The following is a 20,002-nucleotide window of genomic DNA, read 5'->3' as shown; positions in this document are numbered from 1 at the left end:
AGGATGTGACAAGTCAACTAAATGTATCTTTTAGCATGGGCGCTCCACAAGTTTTGTCAACAAAACTCTTGAGTGTAGCGGTCGTTATTATATATATCAGTCTTTGTATGGCTGTCTATAGGCATTTAGATTTGCATGTTAAAACATTAATAAAACGGATTCTGATTATTTTTGACTAAATACAATAACTTAGTTACAACTCTTAGTTACAAAGATGTTCCTTTTATTTCATTTGCTCATTATGCTGAAGTCCTTCCACTAAGATTTTTGTTTTGTTTTAAAGGCTCAGTCAAAACTGCTTAATCATAGTAGTTGTGAATCATTTTCCTAACACATGGGAACACGTTGGTCTGTTCTGTCATATTTAGCTTGCTGGTCCAATCGTGTTTGCGTTGATCATTTTCCATGTATAATCACTTTCCACAGGAGATTGCTGGCTTCTCACATTTTCGTATCCTTATGGAGTGAGGGTACTCATTAAGCAGCTGTTTTCTGTCTTTGCCACAGATGGTGCACTGCCTCAGCTCTTCAAAGAGCTTCCACGCTATTCTGAAGTTGGTGTACATTGTCCGAGACTAAACAAAGCACTGAACACCTCAGCTTTTTCCTGGTGACCCATTGCCTCTAATGAAGAGCTTTATAATGTGTTGAAGATTTTTGTGCGGGGAAGAAAAAAAATCTCTTCCTCCCTTTTTTTGTGAATAGCCATGGCTGTGGAACTTTTACTCCTGCTGTTGCTTTGTGGAAGTACTGTTTCAGAGGTGCAGCCTTCACACAAATCATCTCCTGGAACTTTGGATTTTGGGTTTGTGCCTGCAAAGGCATATGATACGTATGCATATCATGAACCTGGAGCAATTGGAATTGTATTTAAACTAGTCCATGGTTTCCTTTATTTAGTGCAACCAAATTCTTTTCCACAAGGTACGTATTTTAAAATTATAGCCCATTCTAATTACCTATTCACTTTCATAATAAATAGTGATACCACTGCTTAAACATAGATATGTATATGTTCTTTACCAGCAAGCAGTGGAGTTATGGATCTGTAAAAATCACTGGTGCTTGTGAGTGTTTTGAAATCTGGCAATGCAATTTTTTGGTATATAATTTCATTCTTTGGGTATTTGAATTTATTTTTTTTCATCTGAAATTTGTTCCCAACTCCCCTGTCAGACATGGTGGATTGAGAGAAGTATAAACTGCCTTAGGTTTTAATTTGGGATAAAAAATTATTCTCATTGGCACTGTTTGTCAGAATCTGACTACTTTTTTTTTTTTTTTTTTAAAAAAAACTATAATTACAAAGTTTTGTCTTACAGATTTTTCTGCAAAAGGAATGTCAGTAGCAAAATAAATTCCTTTTTTTAATATATGCTGCTTTATTGAACTCAGTCAGTTGCATTGTATAGGTACAGCTAACTTGTGACTTTTTTTATTAAACTCTCTCTCACCCACCCACCCACCCACCCACCCACCACCTTTTATTTACCCCATTTTGATTCCAAAATCTGGTAAAGAAAATACACAAGAGAATTGTATGTTCAGGATTCCGTCATTGTTCATGAAAGACTCTTAGAGCTAGTTTTCTTCCTGCTTGGTTTTTTAAGTCATATTTGCACCCTCCAGGTCAGGTGTTAACAGAATGTTAATAGTGTTTATATAAACTTGGTATTAAAACTCACAACAGACTGAAATTTTAGTCTATAAAATCTGAGCAATACTTTTATTTTGTATGCTTAGATTTTTCACAAAATTACTGCTTTTTAGCTATAGGTGGTGCAAATACAGACCTTTACTAATTTTAAATACTACGTGGATTGTATTTAAGAAACTCTTCAGTTCAAATAATTGGGGTTTTGAAAGATATTTAGTTTATATATCAGTCCAAAATGCACTTCTCAGTATAATGCAGTACAGCTTTCATAATTGGCTACTACTGTGTATAGTTTTTTCCATAATTTCTAGCTTCTGTATACAAATATAAAGCTGACACCGACATCAGTAGCTATGGAAAGAAAAGGTCAGAACAAATGTGAATGAGTCTGTTATATTCATACCAAAACTTAAATATGCTAATTCTTCATTCTACTACTTTTATTACAAGTTAACATAAATACTGTACTGGATCTTGCCAGCCTTTCTCATCTTAATTATTCAGTTAAATTTAGTAAAATTACTCTTGTGAATAAGGGTAACAAGAGTGGGTCCTGTAAACATAGAGGCAAACTTTAATTTTATGGGGCTCAAGCACTCAGTTTATTACAACTTTGGTAATCATATGGGTCTGCTTACAGTAGAAACATTCTACACCTAGTAGCAGGTGTTTACAAGTTAAGGTCCATGGGGAGCAAGTGGATACCTAAACACAAGTTGTTTTGTTCTAATTTTAACACATGCTTTCCACTCCCACCAACACTTTTAAAAATGCAGTGCAAACATTAGAAACTGAGGGGCTTTTTTTTCCTCCCACATGTACTTCTCAATATTTAGAACTGAAGGATGATGTACATTTGAGTCATTGTATAATTGGTTTAATCCTGTAATCTGTTGTACCATATGCTGTTCCATTTCATATCTAATGTATTAACTATGTGGTTGCTCTTTAACTGTTTGTATTCAACTCTGGATTGGACTAAACTCTACTATGTCCTTTTTGAAACAGGTCACTTTTAGGTTTGCATAAGCCTTTATACAACCACTTCCAGAATGTTTAACTGAAAACTTAGTTTCTAATTAGACAGAGGCTTCAGAAGAGTTTAATCTTAATTTGTGTTTAGCCTAGATTTCCCTTAACCCTTCATGTTAATGTCTTGTTGCTTGATAGCCCTGAATCAGAGGATAAAGGCAATTTAATAATGGTACTGATAATTAAGATTGCAAAGAGAGTGACTGTTCAAATGGAGCTGAGAAAGAGGAATTGCTAAAATGGACTCTACGTCTACCTTTAACCTTTCTTTGTTCACCTGTAGTGCCTGGCCTGCTAATTTTCCTTGTAAGAGCTAGGTTGTGGGTTCTTCAAAGGTACTGTTTTAAGGCATGTCATCTTAATGTGTAAATTACATGCATATATTCTTATTGTGCTTAAGCCATTTGTTCTAGAAATATTCATATAAAGTGGAATGTTTCAAGGCTAGCCCATCCAGATGTAACATGCTTTCAAGTAACAGTAAACAGTTAATAAGGAAATTACTGTTCATGGCAAATGGTGCAGTTCAGTGTTGATATGTTTAGTCCTAGGTAATACAGTATTTTTTTTAGTTGGGCTAATATGTTGGTGATAGACAAAAGCTTTTGAGTCTACAAAGAGCCTTTCTTTCAGCCTATGAAGTAAACTGGCTTCCTATGGATGCTCGGTTGGAGAAAATTTTTAAAGGTAATGCAAACATTAGAAGTTACAGATTTTGCATTCCAGATAATGGTGAGTTTAAAGTGGGGAGAGAATGACAAACAATCATTTTGATTTCCAGAAAAAAAAACTAATACATATTTTAAAAACCTGATGTGTTTAATGAAAGTTACTGTAGTTGAGATCAGAATAAAAATAGAAAAGAGAAATCATAGTTTAGGTTGCTGTGAAAAGGTGGGTAAGATATGTGCAGCAAAGTACTGAGTAAATTGTTTTGTGTGGGTGTATGGCAGTACTCCAGTCACTTTTGCATCGGTTTTGAGCAGTTCAGTGTAATTGACCTGTAGCATAAGTGAAGGAGTTTGTCTCTGAGTAAAGAATATCAGAATGATGTGTGTAAGTAATAAAAATAATGTTCCAAGTGGTAACCTCAAAATATGGATGCAATCATGTCAAATATCTGTTCTGTTCACTCCTTCTGGGGCATCTTGCATTGGTCACTGTTGGAAGACAGGATACTGGGCCTGATGGACCTTTGGGTTATGGGCATTCTCATTGTTATCACTAGTTCTCAAAATTTTGCTCAATTTGTATTGCAAATGTAAATGTTACCTTCATTTATTTTAAATTACTGCATAGTTTATTTTCAGTTACCACTTAGTTTCATGGCCATAAATCTAACTTTTAAAACCATAAGTTTATATAATAGGAAACTAACTATGTGACATCATGAATGCCTTAATTCTTATACACACTGACAGAATTAGGACAGGGAATTGTAGCATCTCTCAGGACACCAACAGGCTAAGTTGCTGGTTTTTAAAAGGGTGAAGTTAATTTGGCAACACAGAGAAATTAGTCCTCATTTTATAAAAATTGTGCGTTTTGGTATTTGATAGGACTGTAGCAAGTATAAATAATTGAGAGCTATTGTCTATTTTCAGTCCCACACACTTAATCCTGTTGACTTCAATGAGTGCAGAATTTGTCCTTAAGCACAATACCATCTCCTCACAGACTATTTTGTGTGGCCTACTGTAGTGTTTCCCAATTTTATTTGGCCATGGAACCCTTTTAAACTCAAGAATTTTGTGGAAACCCTGTTAAGTCTTACATGTGGCTTCTCGGCCCCAAAGCTTCCTGACACCCCGCCCCGCAGGATTAACCTGCCTCAACTTGAACCAGTCCCTGGGACTAACCTATCCACCCAAAGAGGCCCCAAGTTTAACCCCGCCTAAAACTCGGCTCAAGTAGCTCCTTCTGTGACCTCATCCAACATGGTGCATGACCCTACCTGAGCCACAGCTTCTCAGACTGTAGTCCTGTGGGACCAATATTTTTTTCATTGGTCACCCTAGGGCAATGCGAAAGGCCAGTTGTAGGAACTGCAAGACCCCTCTGGCTCCCCTTCCAGATGGCCATTGGCTCCCCCATTGTGCACATGCTGGCAACTTCACAAGTGAGTGGCACTCTGGGGATTCCTTCCCTTCTACCACTGAAATAATCAAACTAAATTTCGGTTGGTTTAATGGCTAGATCCTTCCTGATTCTGTGTTGGCCGTTAAACCAATTAAATTTAGTTCTACTGTTTCCTCTATGGCTTCCTGCCCTGCCCATCACTGAGTTGGCAGTGGCAATGCCTGGAGCTGCAAATGACTCCTTCATTTGCATAATCTTGCCCAATCACCTTTTTGGAAGAAATTTCTAAAAGAATAGGCAGTGTAGACAGGGTGTTCTGGGGGGAAGGGGAGTCCCTTTTTCAAAAGAACCTTTATTCCTGGAAAAAATGAGGTTTACAGGGTTCTTTTGGAAGGCTTCCCCCCCACCCCCCAAAAAACCCTGTCTACACTTTTTTTTTTTTTTTTTGGGGGGGGGGGGGAACAGCTCTTCCAAAAAGGCGATTGGGTGAGATTATGCAAATGAATTGTGAGATTTGTAAATTGGCACTTCATTTGCATTTTTGACTTTCTTCATTTACATTTCTCTTTGGAAAGAAGAATATAGTATAGACATAGCCAATGAGTATTAGCTCTGTTGTCTAGTAGTGTGAGCTCAAGGCTGATATCTGAGCTTGTGAATTTCAGTGCTAGCTCTGTCATTCAGTCCCCTTGTAATGTTGGGTAGGACCGTTCTGACCTGATTTTTTTTCAAGTCATTGGGAGTTGCAAGTGGCAGTGCTCACCCTTGTAACCTTTCTGCTAGATTTTCTCCATTTGTGAAACTTCCATCTCTCTAAGATGATACATTGATTAAATACATCTAACATCTTTTGATAATTGCTACATTAGTAGAATTTACTGTTACTGAATAGCACTTACTGTATCAATTGTAAGCAGGCTAATAAAGCCTAGATACAATGTACTGAACCTATTAGTGGAGGGTGACAAATTATATCAATTATTTGATTCTGAAAACTGCAACCCTGTAAGTTCAAAAGGCATTTGATGTGGTATTAGGTGTATGGCATTAGAACAGAATCTCTTTTCCGGTCTTAACTCAAATATTTAAGGTGAATCAATATAATAGACTAAAATGATAACTTTTATGGACCTGCAACATTAATTTCTTTGCTTCCCTTGTTGAGTTAACCAGCTAACAGAGCAAAATTCCATTAATTGGAAATGGACAACTAGACCTACTCTGTAGGAAGGCAAGTCTGTGTAAGAATGACTATATCAGGTCAATTTAGTGGTTCATCTAACACAGTATCTTGTTGTCCAAGAGTGGCCAATGCTTCAAAGGGCATGACTACAACAGGGAAATTACCAAGTGATAGATGCTAGTATTGGATGACAGGGGAATCGGGCAGTCAGAACCTTAAACATCCACAGCATAAGGCTGCATCCCTGATCATGTTGGCTAATAGCCACTGATAACCCTATCCTCCTGGAAGCTACCTGATTCTGCCACAAAACTGGATGTTTGAGCAACAAAATGGCAGATAGCATTCATTGTTGGGTGTAAAGTAATACATGTTGAGAAAATTGGTTTTCCTGGTGCTGAAGTTAGGCTTACTGGCCTGTAATTTCCAGGATCACCCCGGAGCCTTCTTAGCTAATGTAACATCCATTCTTATTTCACAGTCATCTGATACAGGGGCTGATTTGAACAATAGGTTACAAATCATGGGAAAGTAGTAGGAATTCTAATCCTGTATGGTCATTGAGTTTGTGCATACCAGATACGCATTTCTTTGTGCCAAAGTATGGGCAAAGATGTTGATCTTTACAAATAAGGAGAGCTTATTAAACTACAGACATTCCAGTGATATCCAAGGAGATGAGTGACTGGTGGAAAAGTATAAGCCAGTTGAATAGATCTGAAAACTTGTTTTTTGCCTTAGACTTGAAATGTCTGTGGCTCATTTCCACAGAAAACTTAGACCCGTGGAGTTGGTCAATGACTGACTGTTCCATTTATTTTGTCTCAGTTCAGATCAAAGAAACTGTCTGTAAATTGTCACAGACAGGTGCATAAACTCCACAACCCCTTTAAGTACACCATATGATCTGTCTTCATCTTCTCCAGTATTGTGGATGGAATTATGATGTAAATCCTGATTAGTGTCTTATTTTACCCTCCTAACTCCATCTAGATTGCTGAGAATTGTTGGCAGAAGATATACAAATGCTTTGTGCAATTTACGTATCTCCTGCTGATGCTTCTGTTGGGAGAGGCTTTCCTGACATTCGGCCCATCCACATAGGGCCAAATATCAGGAAAACCTGCCCTGCCAACACCCTCACTTCTTCCTTGTGGAATAAACATGACCGGGCTGTTTGGTAGAAGGCTTGCAGAGCAGCAGACTTCAGCCAGGAGACCTGTGGGCTCCCAACAGAAGCCTGCAGTCTAGACATAGCTTCAGAGATTCTCATACTAAGTGTTCCTGCATTTGTATTTCAGGAGCTGATCTGTTCTGGTTTTACTACTGTTAAATATAGCAGCTTGTTCCAAAACTTCGCCTATTGACACCTCGGTCTTGGACAGTTTCTCAGATTCTTCAGCTGAGAAGGATGACTCCAGTGTTGAATCTTTCCAATCCTCTGCAGTGAAGACAAATGCAAGAAATTAATTTAACTACCTCCAGAATGATCCTTTCTTCCTTGGTGTTTCTTTAGCACCTCAGTCACGTACTGGGCCTTTCGCGCACTCATCCTGCTGAATGTTTGGCCAGCTTCCTGCTTCTAATATATTTTTTGTCTCTTGCCAATTGCTCTCGAAATTCTTTTTTGGCCTGCCTAATTATATTTGACTTGTCTGAGCTTACGCTCCTTTCTATTTTCCTCAATAGGATTTCCCTTCCAATATTTAGACTGTCATGTACTTCACAATCCTTTTAGCTATTCAGGTCCAAATCAGAAAATGCTACAATATTCCTAACATTTAATAAAATGAGTGTTTTAACGAGCATGGCAATATCCCTGACACAGACGTAACTTTCTACATTTTGTGCTTTCCCTGATAGGCAACAATAATCACTGTTCTTCGTTTGCCTTATCACTGAGAGAACTTTTGGAAAGTAGTAGTTCACTATTTGTAATGGGGGGGATAAATCAAATATTCCCCACTTCATCTGCTCTTGAACTCAAATATTTAAAATAGGTCCCACATTGTGGAAGAATAAGTGCGTGCCATAAATAACTTCCAGGGATAGTTTGAAGATGTAGCCATTTGTAAGTTGCTCCCATTTACCCGTTTGTGTGGTTTAATTGGAATCAGCACTGGTAAAACTACAATGTATTCACTTCAATTTCTCTTCATTCACTGCTTACATTTAGCAGGATTCTTGAAAGTAATATAGTTTTCTTACTGGTGCTATAGTATTGGTAGGGGGAAGCCAAGTTCAGGACCAAGCTTGATGTGGTGGGGGATTGTGGAGTGTGGGAGGGCTCAGGGTTGCTTTGTTGTAGAGGGAGCTCAAGACTGGGAGTGCAGCCGTCATGCTGCCCCACTGCAGGAGCCTCGGGCCTGAAGCCTGGGTGTGCTCTGGCCACACAGACCAGGGTGCCGGCAGCATCCAAAGCCTCACCCCTAGCTGGCCAGTCTTACTGGAGCATCACATAATAACGGAGAGGTGTCTGTGCTCCAACAAACAAAGCAGCAGAAATGTAGCACTTTAAGACTAACAATGATTGATTCGGTGATGAGCTTTCATGGAACAGACCCACTTCTGATCTGTTTTGTTGGTGCATCACACTAAGGCTTACCAGCTTATTTCCACCTTTGTATGTAAGCAGGCAGCGATGCATATTTCAGCAAACAGAGGTAGTCAAAACTCAGTTCCTTCAGGTAAACAGTTCTGGATTTCACAGCATTTGGTGCTATCTTAGAATGAGAGAGGGGGCAGGTTTTAAATGGTTAAAATTCGAAGTGTCAAAAATAGCTATTGGCTTTCCTTTGCAGTAATGTTTCTATGGCCCCATCAAAGCTGGTGGGCTAGCAAAACAGCCAACATTCTCTAGCATAGAACTCCAGGAAACTCCAACAATCTCTGATTAACATAAGTCGAATCCAGTTAATCATTCCTACTTCACCCTGTAACAGGAATCCTGGGGGGAAAAAAATTATGCTGGAGGGGTTTTCCTTTTCTTTTAAAAGTCTCAGCTAAGCCTCTTGTAAACCTCCCTGACTTTCAAACTTTACTGCCATAATTATCTGTTGCAGATTGATCTGTACCTCATTAAACAAGTTATACTGAAACATCTCCCCACTTGCTTCTGTACATTCTTCAGATTGCAAAAGAAAAAAGAGGATGTCGCTCTTAATTGGGTTTGGAGCAGGGGATGCAGGAAGAAGGTACAGGATAGTTGAGGTGGTAGTTAAAAATCTTAAACAGATTTCACTTGTGCTCAGTCTGGGATGTATACTACTTTCACAACCATGCCATTATTTCTGAATTAAGGTTTGTATTGAGCGTAATGTCCTTTGCAGAGAGAGAACACATACAGAAAGGGAGTTATGAGATCATAAAGTGTGTGTCTAAAAGCCAGTTGAAGTAATTAAAAACTAAGAACATAAGAATGGCCATACTGGGTCAGACCAAAGGTCCATCGAGCCCAGCATCCCATCTGCCGACGGTGGCCAATGCCAGGTGCCCCAGAGAAGGAGAACAGAAGACAATGATCAAGTGATTTATCTCCTGCCATCCATCTCCTGCCCTTGTTCTGAAGGCTAGGGCACTATACTTTATCCCTGGCTAATAGCCATTTATGGACCTAACCTGCAAAAATTTATCAAGCTCTTTTTTAAACCCTAATAGAGTCCTGGCCTTCACAGCCTCCTCGGGCAAGGAGTTCCACAGGTTGACTGTGCGCTGTGTGAAGAAAAATTTCCTTTTATTAGTTTTGAACCTACTACCCATCAATTTCATTTGGTGTCCCCTAGTTCTTGTATTATGGGAAAAGGTAAATAATTTTTCTATATTCACTTTCTCCACACCATTCATGATTTTATACCTCTATCATATCGCCCCTCAATCGCCTTTTTTCCAAACTGAAAAGTCCCAGTCTCTCTAGCCTCTCCCCATATGGGACCCTTTCCAAGCCCCTAATCATCTTAGTCGCCCTTTTCTGAACCTTTTCTAATGCCAATATATCTTTTTTGAGGTGAGGAGACCACATCTGCATGCAGTACTCGAGATGTGGGCGTACCATAGTTTTATATAGGGGAAGTATGATATCTTTTGTCTTATTATCGATCCCTTTTTTAATAATTCCTAACATCCTATTAGCCTTACTAACTGCCGCTGCACACTGCGTGGATGTCTTCAGAGAACTATCCACTATAACTCCAAGATCCCTTTCCTGATCTGTCGTAGCTAAATTTGATCCCATCATGTAGTACGCGTAATTTGGGTTATTTTTTCCAACATGCATTACCTTACACTTACCCACATTAAATTTCATTTGCCATTTTGCTGCCCAATCACTCAGTTTGCTGAGATCTTTTTGTAGTTCTTCACAATCCCTTTTGCTTTTGACTGTCCTGAACAACTTGGTGTCATCTGCAAACTTTGCCACCTCACTGCTTACCTCATTTTCTAGATCATTGATGAACAAGTTGAACAGGATCGGTCCCAGGACTGACCCCTGGGGAACACCACTAGTTACCCTCCTCCATTGTGAAAATGTACCATTTATTCCCACCCTTTGTTTTCTGTCTTTTAACCAATTCCCGATCCATGAAAGGACCTTTCCTCCTATCCCATGACCACCTAATTTACATAAAAGCCTTTGGTGTGGGACCGTGTCAAAAGCTTTCTGGAAATCTAGGTATATTATGTCCACTGGGTGCCCCTTGTCCGCATGTTTATTAACCCCTTCAAAGAATTCTAATAGATTAGTTAGACACGACTTCCCTCTGCAGAAACCATGCTGACTTTTGCCCAACAATTCATGCTCTTCTATGTGCCTTGCAATTTTACTCTTTACTAGTGTTTCTACTAATTTGCCTGGTACTGATGTTAAACTTATCGGTCTATAATTGCCAGGATGTCCTCTAGAGCCTTTTTTAAATATTGGTGTTATATTGGCCGTCTTCCAGTCATTTGGTACCAAAGTGGATTTAAAGGATAGGTTACAAACCACTGTTAATAACTCCGCAATTTCACATTTGAGTTCTTTCAGAACCCTTGGGTGAATGCCGTCTGGTCCTGGAGACTTGTTACTATTCAGCTTATCAATTAATTCCAAAACCTCCTCTAATGTCACTTCTTCAATCTGAGTGAGTTCCTCAGATTTGTCACCTAAAAAGGCTGGCTCAGATTTAGGAACCTCTGTAACATCTTCAGCCGTGAAGACTGAAGCAAAGAAATCATTTAATCGCTCCGCAATGGCACTGTCTTCCTTGATCACTCCTTTTATATCTTTATCATCCATGGGCCCCACTGCTTTTTTAGCAGGCTTCCTGCTTCTAATGTGTTTAAAAAACATTTTACTATCGTTTTTTGAATTTTTGGCTAGCTGTTCCTCAAACTCTTTTTTGGCTTTTCTTACTACATTATGACACTTAATTTGGGAGTGTTTATGTTCCTTTCTATTATCCTCACTAGGATTTGACTTCCACTTTTTAAAAGCTGCCCTTTTCTCTCTCACTGCCTTTTTAACATGGCTGTTTAGCCATGGTGGTTCTTTGTTAGGTCTCTTACTGTGTTTTTTTTATTTGGGGTATACATTTAAGTTGGGCCTCTAGTATGGTGTCTTTAAACTGTTTCCATGCAGCTTCCAGGGATTTTAGTTTAATTACTCTACCTTTTAGTTTCCGTTTAACTAGCTTCCTCATTTTAGTGTAATTCCCCTTTTTGAAATTAAATGCCAGAGTGTTTGACCGCTGCGGTGTTCTTCCCAACACAGGAATATTAAAAGTTATTATATTGTGGTCACTATTTCCAAGCGGTCCAGTAACAGTTACCTCTTGGACCAGCTCCTGCGTTCCAGTCAAGACTAGATCTAGAACTAATATCGGTAGGGCTCTGCTGTGTCACTTCCAATTATCTGCATTCAGGTTGCCATAGTACAAGTTGGAGTGGGAAGAAAAAACAGAATTCTCTCCTATTCAGTTTTAATTTACAATGTTCTGGAACATTTCTGAGAGAAGAGGGAATGGGCTGGTAATCTGAACATTAAGGTAAAACAGCCTTTGTTGGATAACTGTTTTAAAACAACCTTCTTGGATGTTTTAAAGCCCACTCCAGTGCACCTAGGACGTGTGAACTACAAAATACCTACATGATGATCAGTGTCTGCAGGGGGTTAAAACCGGCAATCCTTACCACACCTTGAGCCAAACCCTTGCCCTTAATCTATGATAAATCCTTAACAGATGGTGGCCTAAAGAGCTTCATATAACCACTACAGACACAATATATGTTGGGTAATTCTAGTGCTATAAACAATGTGGTTTGTTTTAAAATTCTTACTAAAAATGACTGAATATAAGTTCTGCATGGAATACTCTTTCTAGTTCGTCCCATTTGACATTGTTTGTATTATGTATGCAGATTTCTGAGCAAAGATTTTTCTGAAGTCAATTTCTTTTGGTTCTTGTTGCAAGTTTGCAACAAATTCTGTGTATCTGTAAAATCATGTCCCTCAGAAGGCTATTTTTGAAGTGCAAAACCTATTCTGTCTTGACAATCAACAGCTTAACTTCCATTTTTTTTCTCTGTTTGAATTACTTGCTTTCTGGCTATATCTTTTTTAAAAAAAAAAAAAATAAATTGTGGATTACTGTGTATAATGCAAGTGTGAGAGGGGAGTATGCCTTAGGCTTGGCAGAAGTCAGACTTAACACCTTTTGAGGGAGAATCCATGTTTAAATTGCTTAGTTCTGCTTTTGGGTTAATAACAGACTTTGAGGCCATTCTGTTAATACAGTAAACTTTTGTATCTGGTGGACTTGGGACCAGGAGGTTGCCAGATGCTCAAATATTCTGGATAATAGAGAGCAATACCTAGCAATGCATAATACCAAAGAAAAATGTCAGAGAGGTAGTCGAGTTAGTCTGCATCTTCAAAAACAGCAAGAAGTCCTGTTAGTGTCTAAGGTGCCACAGGACTGAAAAAAAAAAAAAAAAAAGATTAGGTGTTAAAGTACTGTGCATACACTTTTGTTTGTATTTTTTTTTTTATTCACCCACCTCAGTAGTATTTGCTGTATTTATTTGCATTGACTTCCACTTTACTGTACTTATGGAAAACATAAGTAACACTTACTTAAGGTTAAAATTCTTGTTGAAAGGTCGGCTGATAAAACAGCAGATATGAAAGTTTACTGTTAACACCATGCTTCCATCTATGGCTTGTGAAAATAAGGGGCCCTCATGCAAGAGTTAAATGTTCATTGAACAGTAGGTCTTTTGACTAATTTATTTTTTCAGGGGCACAGTGGGATTTGCTACAGAGAAGATGGGCATATTAAATTTGGATGTCTCCATCATTGCTTCCCGTTCACCAAGTTACTTTTTGCAGTCTCACACCTCAACATTCCTATGAATTGTGTTGCTGCTTGTATCAAAAGTGTGTAGCACACATCTGGAGTCCGATAGTTCTCCCACTGAATAGCATTCACACAGTTCGCGGTCTCTCACTCACATGCTGTTCTTCTTATCTCCTGTTCCACACTGCATGTCAACCCCATTTCCCTGCAATCCCAGCTGTGATTGTTTTAGAGCATGGCTTTCCAAACTGGGGGACATGAAAAAATTCTGGGGGGTGGGGTGACTCAGCCCCCTCATTCCCCCACACCCAAAGAAAGACCTAGCTTTGAGCTGCATATGGAAACAAGGCAGGCAGAGAGCTTGGCTGAAAATGACACTGGACCAGAGCCCAAATACAGCTGCTTGGTGGGCTGTATTTTGCCTGCCCCACTTTAACTGACAACAGGCTGAATTTCCGTGATCTCTTCTAAGCAATCACACCTTTTTGGTATGTCCAGTGATAAGCATGAAACATGCTGTGCCTTGACTAACTTGACAGTTTGTGTTAAAACACAGGGCAGCCCCTCACAAGTCCATGTTTTAAAGAAAAAAAGTTTGAAGTAGCAATAATACCTAACTTCACAACTCTTAAAAAATGTACCCATTAGCCTGAAATGAATGTATTTTGACATTAGGTATATGCGCATGGACACCAGTCCAGAAAGGCATGTAAGCAGGTGACTAACTTTGAGTTATACCGTGCCACGCCAAGACATGTTGAGTGAGAGTATGGACATTATTGAAGTGGTGAACAACTTTATCATGATGTAGTTTTACTTCATTATTTTAGGCCCAGAAAAGCTGCTTACACATTTAAGTAGTCCTAGTGAAGTCCTAGGAGCTGCCTGCTTAAAATAAAGGCATGTGCTTAATTAATTTTCAGAATCAGAGCCTAATATGCCATATTAAGCACAACAGGGCTTTACTGAAGGTCTGAATTTGGCCCAAAGGAAGTAATTATTTAAAAAGTAGTGTGTGTTGTTTGTGTTTGTTTTTTTTTTTGTAATTCTAAGATCAAAAATAGTTATGGAGCCACCAAATTTGCTGATGTGAAAATTGTCCTAGATTATGAGGTAGGGTCCCCCACCTGAAATCTGGTCTCTGGGCAGCCAGCCCTGAAAGCATAGCAGAGAGGTGGTAATCTATCAACCTCACAAGGAAGCTTGCACAAACTCAGACATCATCTTTCGCTCCAAATGCAAACGAATGGACATCATACCAAATGGACTAAAGGTGAAAAATCCTTTGCAATCTACATACTGCACAGATTACAGTGAGAGAAGATGCCATATGCTCTAAGAAACTGAGGAACCACCTAATCAGCATCCTCTACAACAAACAGGAGAACATCAAAAAAGAGCTCTCAAATCTGGAGTCTTTCATAAAAAAACAACCTTCAACACAAACTTCCACACCGCTGAACTTTACTAAAATAAGACAGGAAATTTACATTAGACACTTCACTACTCTACAGAGGAAAAAGGATGGCAAGCTGTCTAAACTCCTGCCTGCCACACAGAACCACAGCAGTGGTACCACTAATTCAGCCAGCAATATCATCAGTCTGTCCGGCTACACGCTCAGCAGAAGTCTGCTCTTTCTCGGGGACTCTTTTTTTTTTTTTTTCTCCCATCATCTGCACAAACATAATACAGTTCTGCGGTGATCTGGAAGCCTACTTTCACTATCTCAGACTCAAAGAATACTTTCAACACAACACTGACCAGCACACCGTGACACAGACACCCTCCCAGCAGCACAAGAAGAACAACTCCATGTGGACCCCTCCTGAGGGTAACAGCCTGGACCTATACATAGAATGCGTCCACCGACACGCACAGGCAGAAATTGTGGAGAAACAGCATCGTTTGCCTCACAACCTCAGTCGTGTGGAACGCAATGCCATCCACAGCCTCAGAAACAACTCTGACATTATAATCAAAGAGGCAGATAAAGGAGGAGCTACTTTCATGATGAACAGGTCTGAGTACCAGAAGGAGGCTTGCAGACAACTTTCCAATACCAGATTTTACAGGTGCTTTCCTCAAATCCCACTGAGGAATACACTAAGAAAATGCACCATCTGCTCAGGACACTACCTGCACAAGAACAGATTTATACCAACACACCTCTAGAGCCCTGTCCAGGGCTATTCTGCCTACTACGCAAGATCCACAAACCTGGAAATCCTGGACGCCCCATCTCAGGCATTGGCACTCTCACTGAAGGACAGTCTGGTTATGTGGACTCTCTCTCCTCAGACCCTATGCCACCAGCACTCCCAGCTATCTCCGAGACACCACTGACTTCCTGAGAACTGCAGTACATCAATGACCTACCAGAAAACACTATCCTAGCCACCATGGATGTAGAGGCTCTCTATCAGCATCCCACACAAAGATGGAATAAATGCTGTGAGGAACAGTATCCCTGATGATGCTACAGCACATCTGATGGCTGAGCTCTAACTTTATCCTCACGCACAACTATTTCAGATTTGGCGACTATATATAGCTTCAAATCCAGCGGCACAGCTATGGTACCTGCATGGCCCCTCCAATATGCCAATATTTTCATGGCTGACCTGGAACAGCGCTTCCTTAGCTCTCGTCCATTAACACCCTCTCTCTCCTTATGCTACATTGATGACATCTTCATCTGGACCCATGGGAAGGAGACTCTGGAGGAATTCCACCGGGACTTCAACAACTTTCACCCCAATATCAACTTCAGCCTGGAACGGTCTACACAGGAGATCCTGGACACCACGGTGCTAATACACGATGGCGACATCGATACCACCCTGTACCGTAAACCCACTGCACATACCTTCATGCCTCCAGCTTCCATCCCAGACACACCACACGATCCATTATCTACAGCCAATCACTAAGATATAACCGCATTTGCTCCAACCCCTCTGACAGAGACAAGCACCTACAGGATCTCTACCAAGCATTCTTGAAACTGCAATACCCACCTGAGGAGGTGAAAAAACAGATCAACAGAGCCACACGTGTGCCACAAAGCCTCTTACTACAGGACAAGCCCAAGAGAGAAACCAACAGAACGCCACTAGCCATCACCTACAGTCCTCAGCTAAAACCTCTACAGTGCATCATCAGAGATTTACAACCCCTCCTGGACAACGATCCCCCACTTTCACAGGCCTTGGGAGGCAGACCAGTCCTTGCCCACAGACAACCTGCCAACCTGAAGCAAATCCTAACCAGCAACAAGACACCGCACCACAGTCACTCTAACTCAGGGACCCATCCATGCAACAAACCTCATTGCCAGCTCTGCCCACATATCTACACCAGCAGCACCATTACAGGACCTAACCAGATCAGCCCTACCATCGTGGGTTCATTCAGCTGCACATCTACCAATATAATTTGTCATGTGCCAGCAATGCCCCTCTGCTATATACATCGGACAAACTGGATAGTCTCTATGGAAAAGAATAACCGCACACAAATCGGATATCAGAAATGGCAATATACAAAAACCCGTAGGAGAGCACTTCAATCTCCTAGGCCACACAGTAGCAGACTTAAAAGTAGCTATCCTCCAGCAAATAAATTTCAGGACCAGACTCCAAAGAGAAATTGCTGAGTTTCAATTCACCTGCAAATTCGACACCCTCAGCTCAGGCTTAAACAAAGACTGCAAATGTCTGGCTAAATACAAAAGCAGCTTCCCCTGCTTTGGTGTTCACACCTCCAGATCAACTGCTGGTAGTAAGCCTCACCCCTCCTGACTGAGCTAACCTTGTTTTCCCCACCCTTGCTCTGGCTTATTTATACCTGGCCCTGCAGACTTCCATGACCAGCATCTGATGAAGTGAGTCTGTGCTCACGAAAGCTCATGCTCAAAACTTTTCTGTTAGTCTGTAAGGTGCCACAGGACCCTTCGTTGCTGTTAGAGTGGCAGTTGTTTGACACACCCTTATTTCTGTTCTGTAGTATTGCCAACCTTCCTTCTGTGCTGCTGCTCCTGATGACAACACTGCCTGTATAGCTGGGCATCTGGGCAGCAGCCACTGCTCTTCTGACACCTAGATTTTATGCAGTGACATTGACAGCAGCAGAGAAGAAAATGTGGCAATATGTGATCTAAGAAGCTTGAGGACCCCTTTTTTTGGCCAGGGGCTCATAGCTTGAGAAATGCTGCAGAGAATTTGCACGCTTTTTCCATGGGTTGCTCACAGCATAAATACCAAACTTCACATACATGAAACTTGTGCTCTGACCAAGCTGAGGGGGTGGGGGAAAAAAAAGATTTCTCTGATTTTCAAATAGACCTGTCTCCCCACCAACTATATTGTCCTGACTGTTGTGTTTTTTCTGTAATTTCATCCTGTAAAACTTCCCTTGGTGTGGGAATTGTTCCAGTTTGTTTTAGCATTAGACAGTTATCGTGACACATAATAATGTGTCTATTTTCTTTCTGTTTTTAGTGCCAAGAAATGAGCTTTATGATGTGAGTGTTTTAACACCTGAATAGATTCGAGGTACAACACTTAGAATAAATGCATAAGAGTACTTGTATGAAGCATTTTGCAAGAAGTTGCTGCTATCAGCTGGTGGTATAATAAGTCAATTCAGTCTATTAGGGCAGATGGTGTCTTGTTTGTGCACGGGAAGCAGGAAGGGGACTGAGTAAAGCATTAACATAATTAGTATTGTAAGTGAGCCTTATAAAGTAAAGCTCTTTAACCTCATTGATAAAATGTATTCTGTGTTAAAGACTTGGATTACTGGTCATATGAAACAATGCATACATCTGCTCACTCATACTTAAAAGCTAATGCAGTTAATTTGCTTTTCACAAAGCCTTCCTCAATTTTTTTAAATAAGAATTGGACTCCATGCATGTGTTCAAATTGTGGCATCCTCCTTTATTTTTTTTTTTTCCTTCCCCCCCCCCCCCCCCCCCCATGGAGTAGCGTAACCTGTAAGGATAAGATTTGTCCCCTGAAAGGAGACAGACGTACGTTGTCAAACTTGAACCACTGATGCTATTACGTATGAATCCATGTAAAATGTGGAAAGCCATTAAACATTTTATTAAATCTCCATTGAGTTCATTATGACTGTTACTAAAGTTGGTATCAAAGAACATCTAAAATGTTGTTGATGGTTTTGTTGATTATTGTGGTTATGTTGGGCACATAATATTAATGACACAAGGGGGTTGAGGTAAAGTCTTCTGTTGGACCAATTTTTATTGGTGGAAGAAAAGGTTTTGAGATATGAAGAGCTGTCTGTAGCTCGAAACCTTGTCTCCGTCATCAGCAGAAATTTGGTCCAATAGAGGATATTTTCTTACCCTCTCAGAAAAATTTCCCACCATAAATCAGATCGGTAAAAATTTCTCTGCCTTTAGATGTTCTTATTTTTTAAAGCCAGTAAAGGTTTGGGTTTCTGTCCTTCTCCGCCTCCTTCCACCTCCCCCAGTATCATGCGCATCGCATGACCTTTGTGTGTGTTTGTGTGTTTTTTTTGTTGAAAAGTGCTGGATTAAGTGTTCTGGAAACTGCAGCCCTCAGAACTCTTAATCCTCTGAATAGAGGCAACACAGACAATGCACGCTTGCTTTTATATCTGCCAGTGAGATATCTATTACCTGGAGGGATCAACAGTAAGGGTGAGAATGAGTTTCCAAAAACCCTTGGTATTCCAAATGTGCCACAATCAATATACTGCCATGTGTTCACTAGGAAGTGGATTGACTCTTCCCACTGCAGACCCCCCTCTTCAAATCCTCCCCCTCCCACTCATGCATCTGATGAAGTGGGTCTTTGCCCACAAAAGCTTATGCTCTAAAATATCTTGGTCTGTAAGGTGCCACAGGACTTCTTGTTTTTCATCCAGCTCTGTTGCACATAAATTATTAAATGGCCATCAGTTAACTATAATTAGCCATTGCCATCTGCCCAGATTTAAATTGTTAGTTTAGGGAGGCAAGGGCTTTTTTACAGACATAGTATCTTGGGCTGCCTTGACTTTCTTTTTAATAGAGGAAAAAATTAACAAATTGTGGTGTAACGCTAAAAATTCCATTATTGTTTTATTTGGATTGAAACAGTACCTAGAAGACTCCACATGGTGGGATTTATATGGACACATAACAGAAGGGTACCTGTCCTGAAGAGCTTACAGCTGAAGTAATATTTTACAGAATATCAGTTTAAAATTAAATTGTCAGCATCTGTTGAGTGAAAATATAGTGTGGTGAACTTCTGTTTTATTTTTTGGCTGTTGCTGTATAATGGATATCTCAAATTCAACTGGAAATGAACATGTTGGCCTAAGTTAGTATTATGGCACAACATGGGCACTGTGGTAATACAGGTAGTAAGCAATGAAACTTAGTGGATGATGAGTCTGAGAATCCCAGTTAATCTTTGACTCCAGAAGTTAGGAAAGTTCCAGAGTCAATTCTGGTATGCCATCTGATGGCTTCAGATGGGGCCTGGTTTGCCTGAGATGTGGAGATCTTGCAGCAAAATTGCAAGTGCAGTACAGTAGTTCCTTGCCTATGCCATATCCTTGCCTCCCCTGCGCCCGCCCCCCCCCCCCCCCCAAAAAAAAAAAAAAAGCTACATTAGCTATTCACACAGGTATATCTGAACAAAGATTTACATAGTTCTATTGTGAGGGGGGGTAATC

At 40.2% G+C, this 20,002-nt stretch overlaps 1 protein-coding gene across 5 annotated transcripts in view; it reads left to right on the top strand.

Annotated features, from left to right (window-relative positions):
- The window catches only part of PROM1 (prominin 1), a 77,823-nt gene that overhangs the window by 9,985 nt on the left and 47,836 nt on the right, over window positions 1–20,002 (top strand). For all 5 annotated transcript variants that reach the window (XM_074991746.1, XM_074991745.1, XM_074991744.1 and 2 more), the window contains exon 2: window positions 508–924. In XM_074991746.1, the coding sequence (XP_074847847.1) occupies window positions 708–924 (217 nt within the window). In that variant the 5' untranslated portion in view covers window positions 508–707. The remainder of the gene's footprint in view (window positions 1–507; window positions 925–20,002) is intronic.

This window comes from Carettochelys insculpta, chromosome 4 (assembly GCF_033958435.1).
Source record: "Carettochelys insculpta isolate YL-2023 chromosome 4, ASM3395843v1, whole genome shotgun sequence".
Lineage (NCBI taxonomy): Eukaryota > Metazoa > Chordata > Testudines > Carettochelyidae > Carettochelys > Carettochelys insculpta.
Note: the sequence above shows the minus strand (reverse complement) of the source record. Positions and strands in the feature narration are given on the sequence as shown.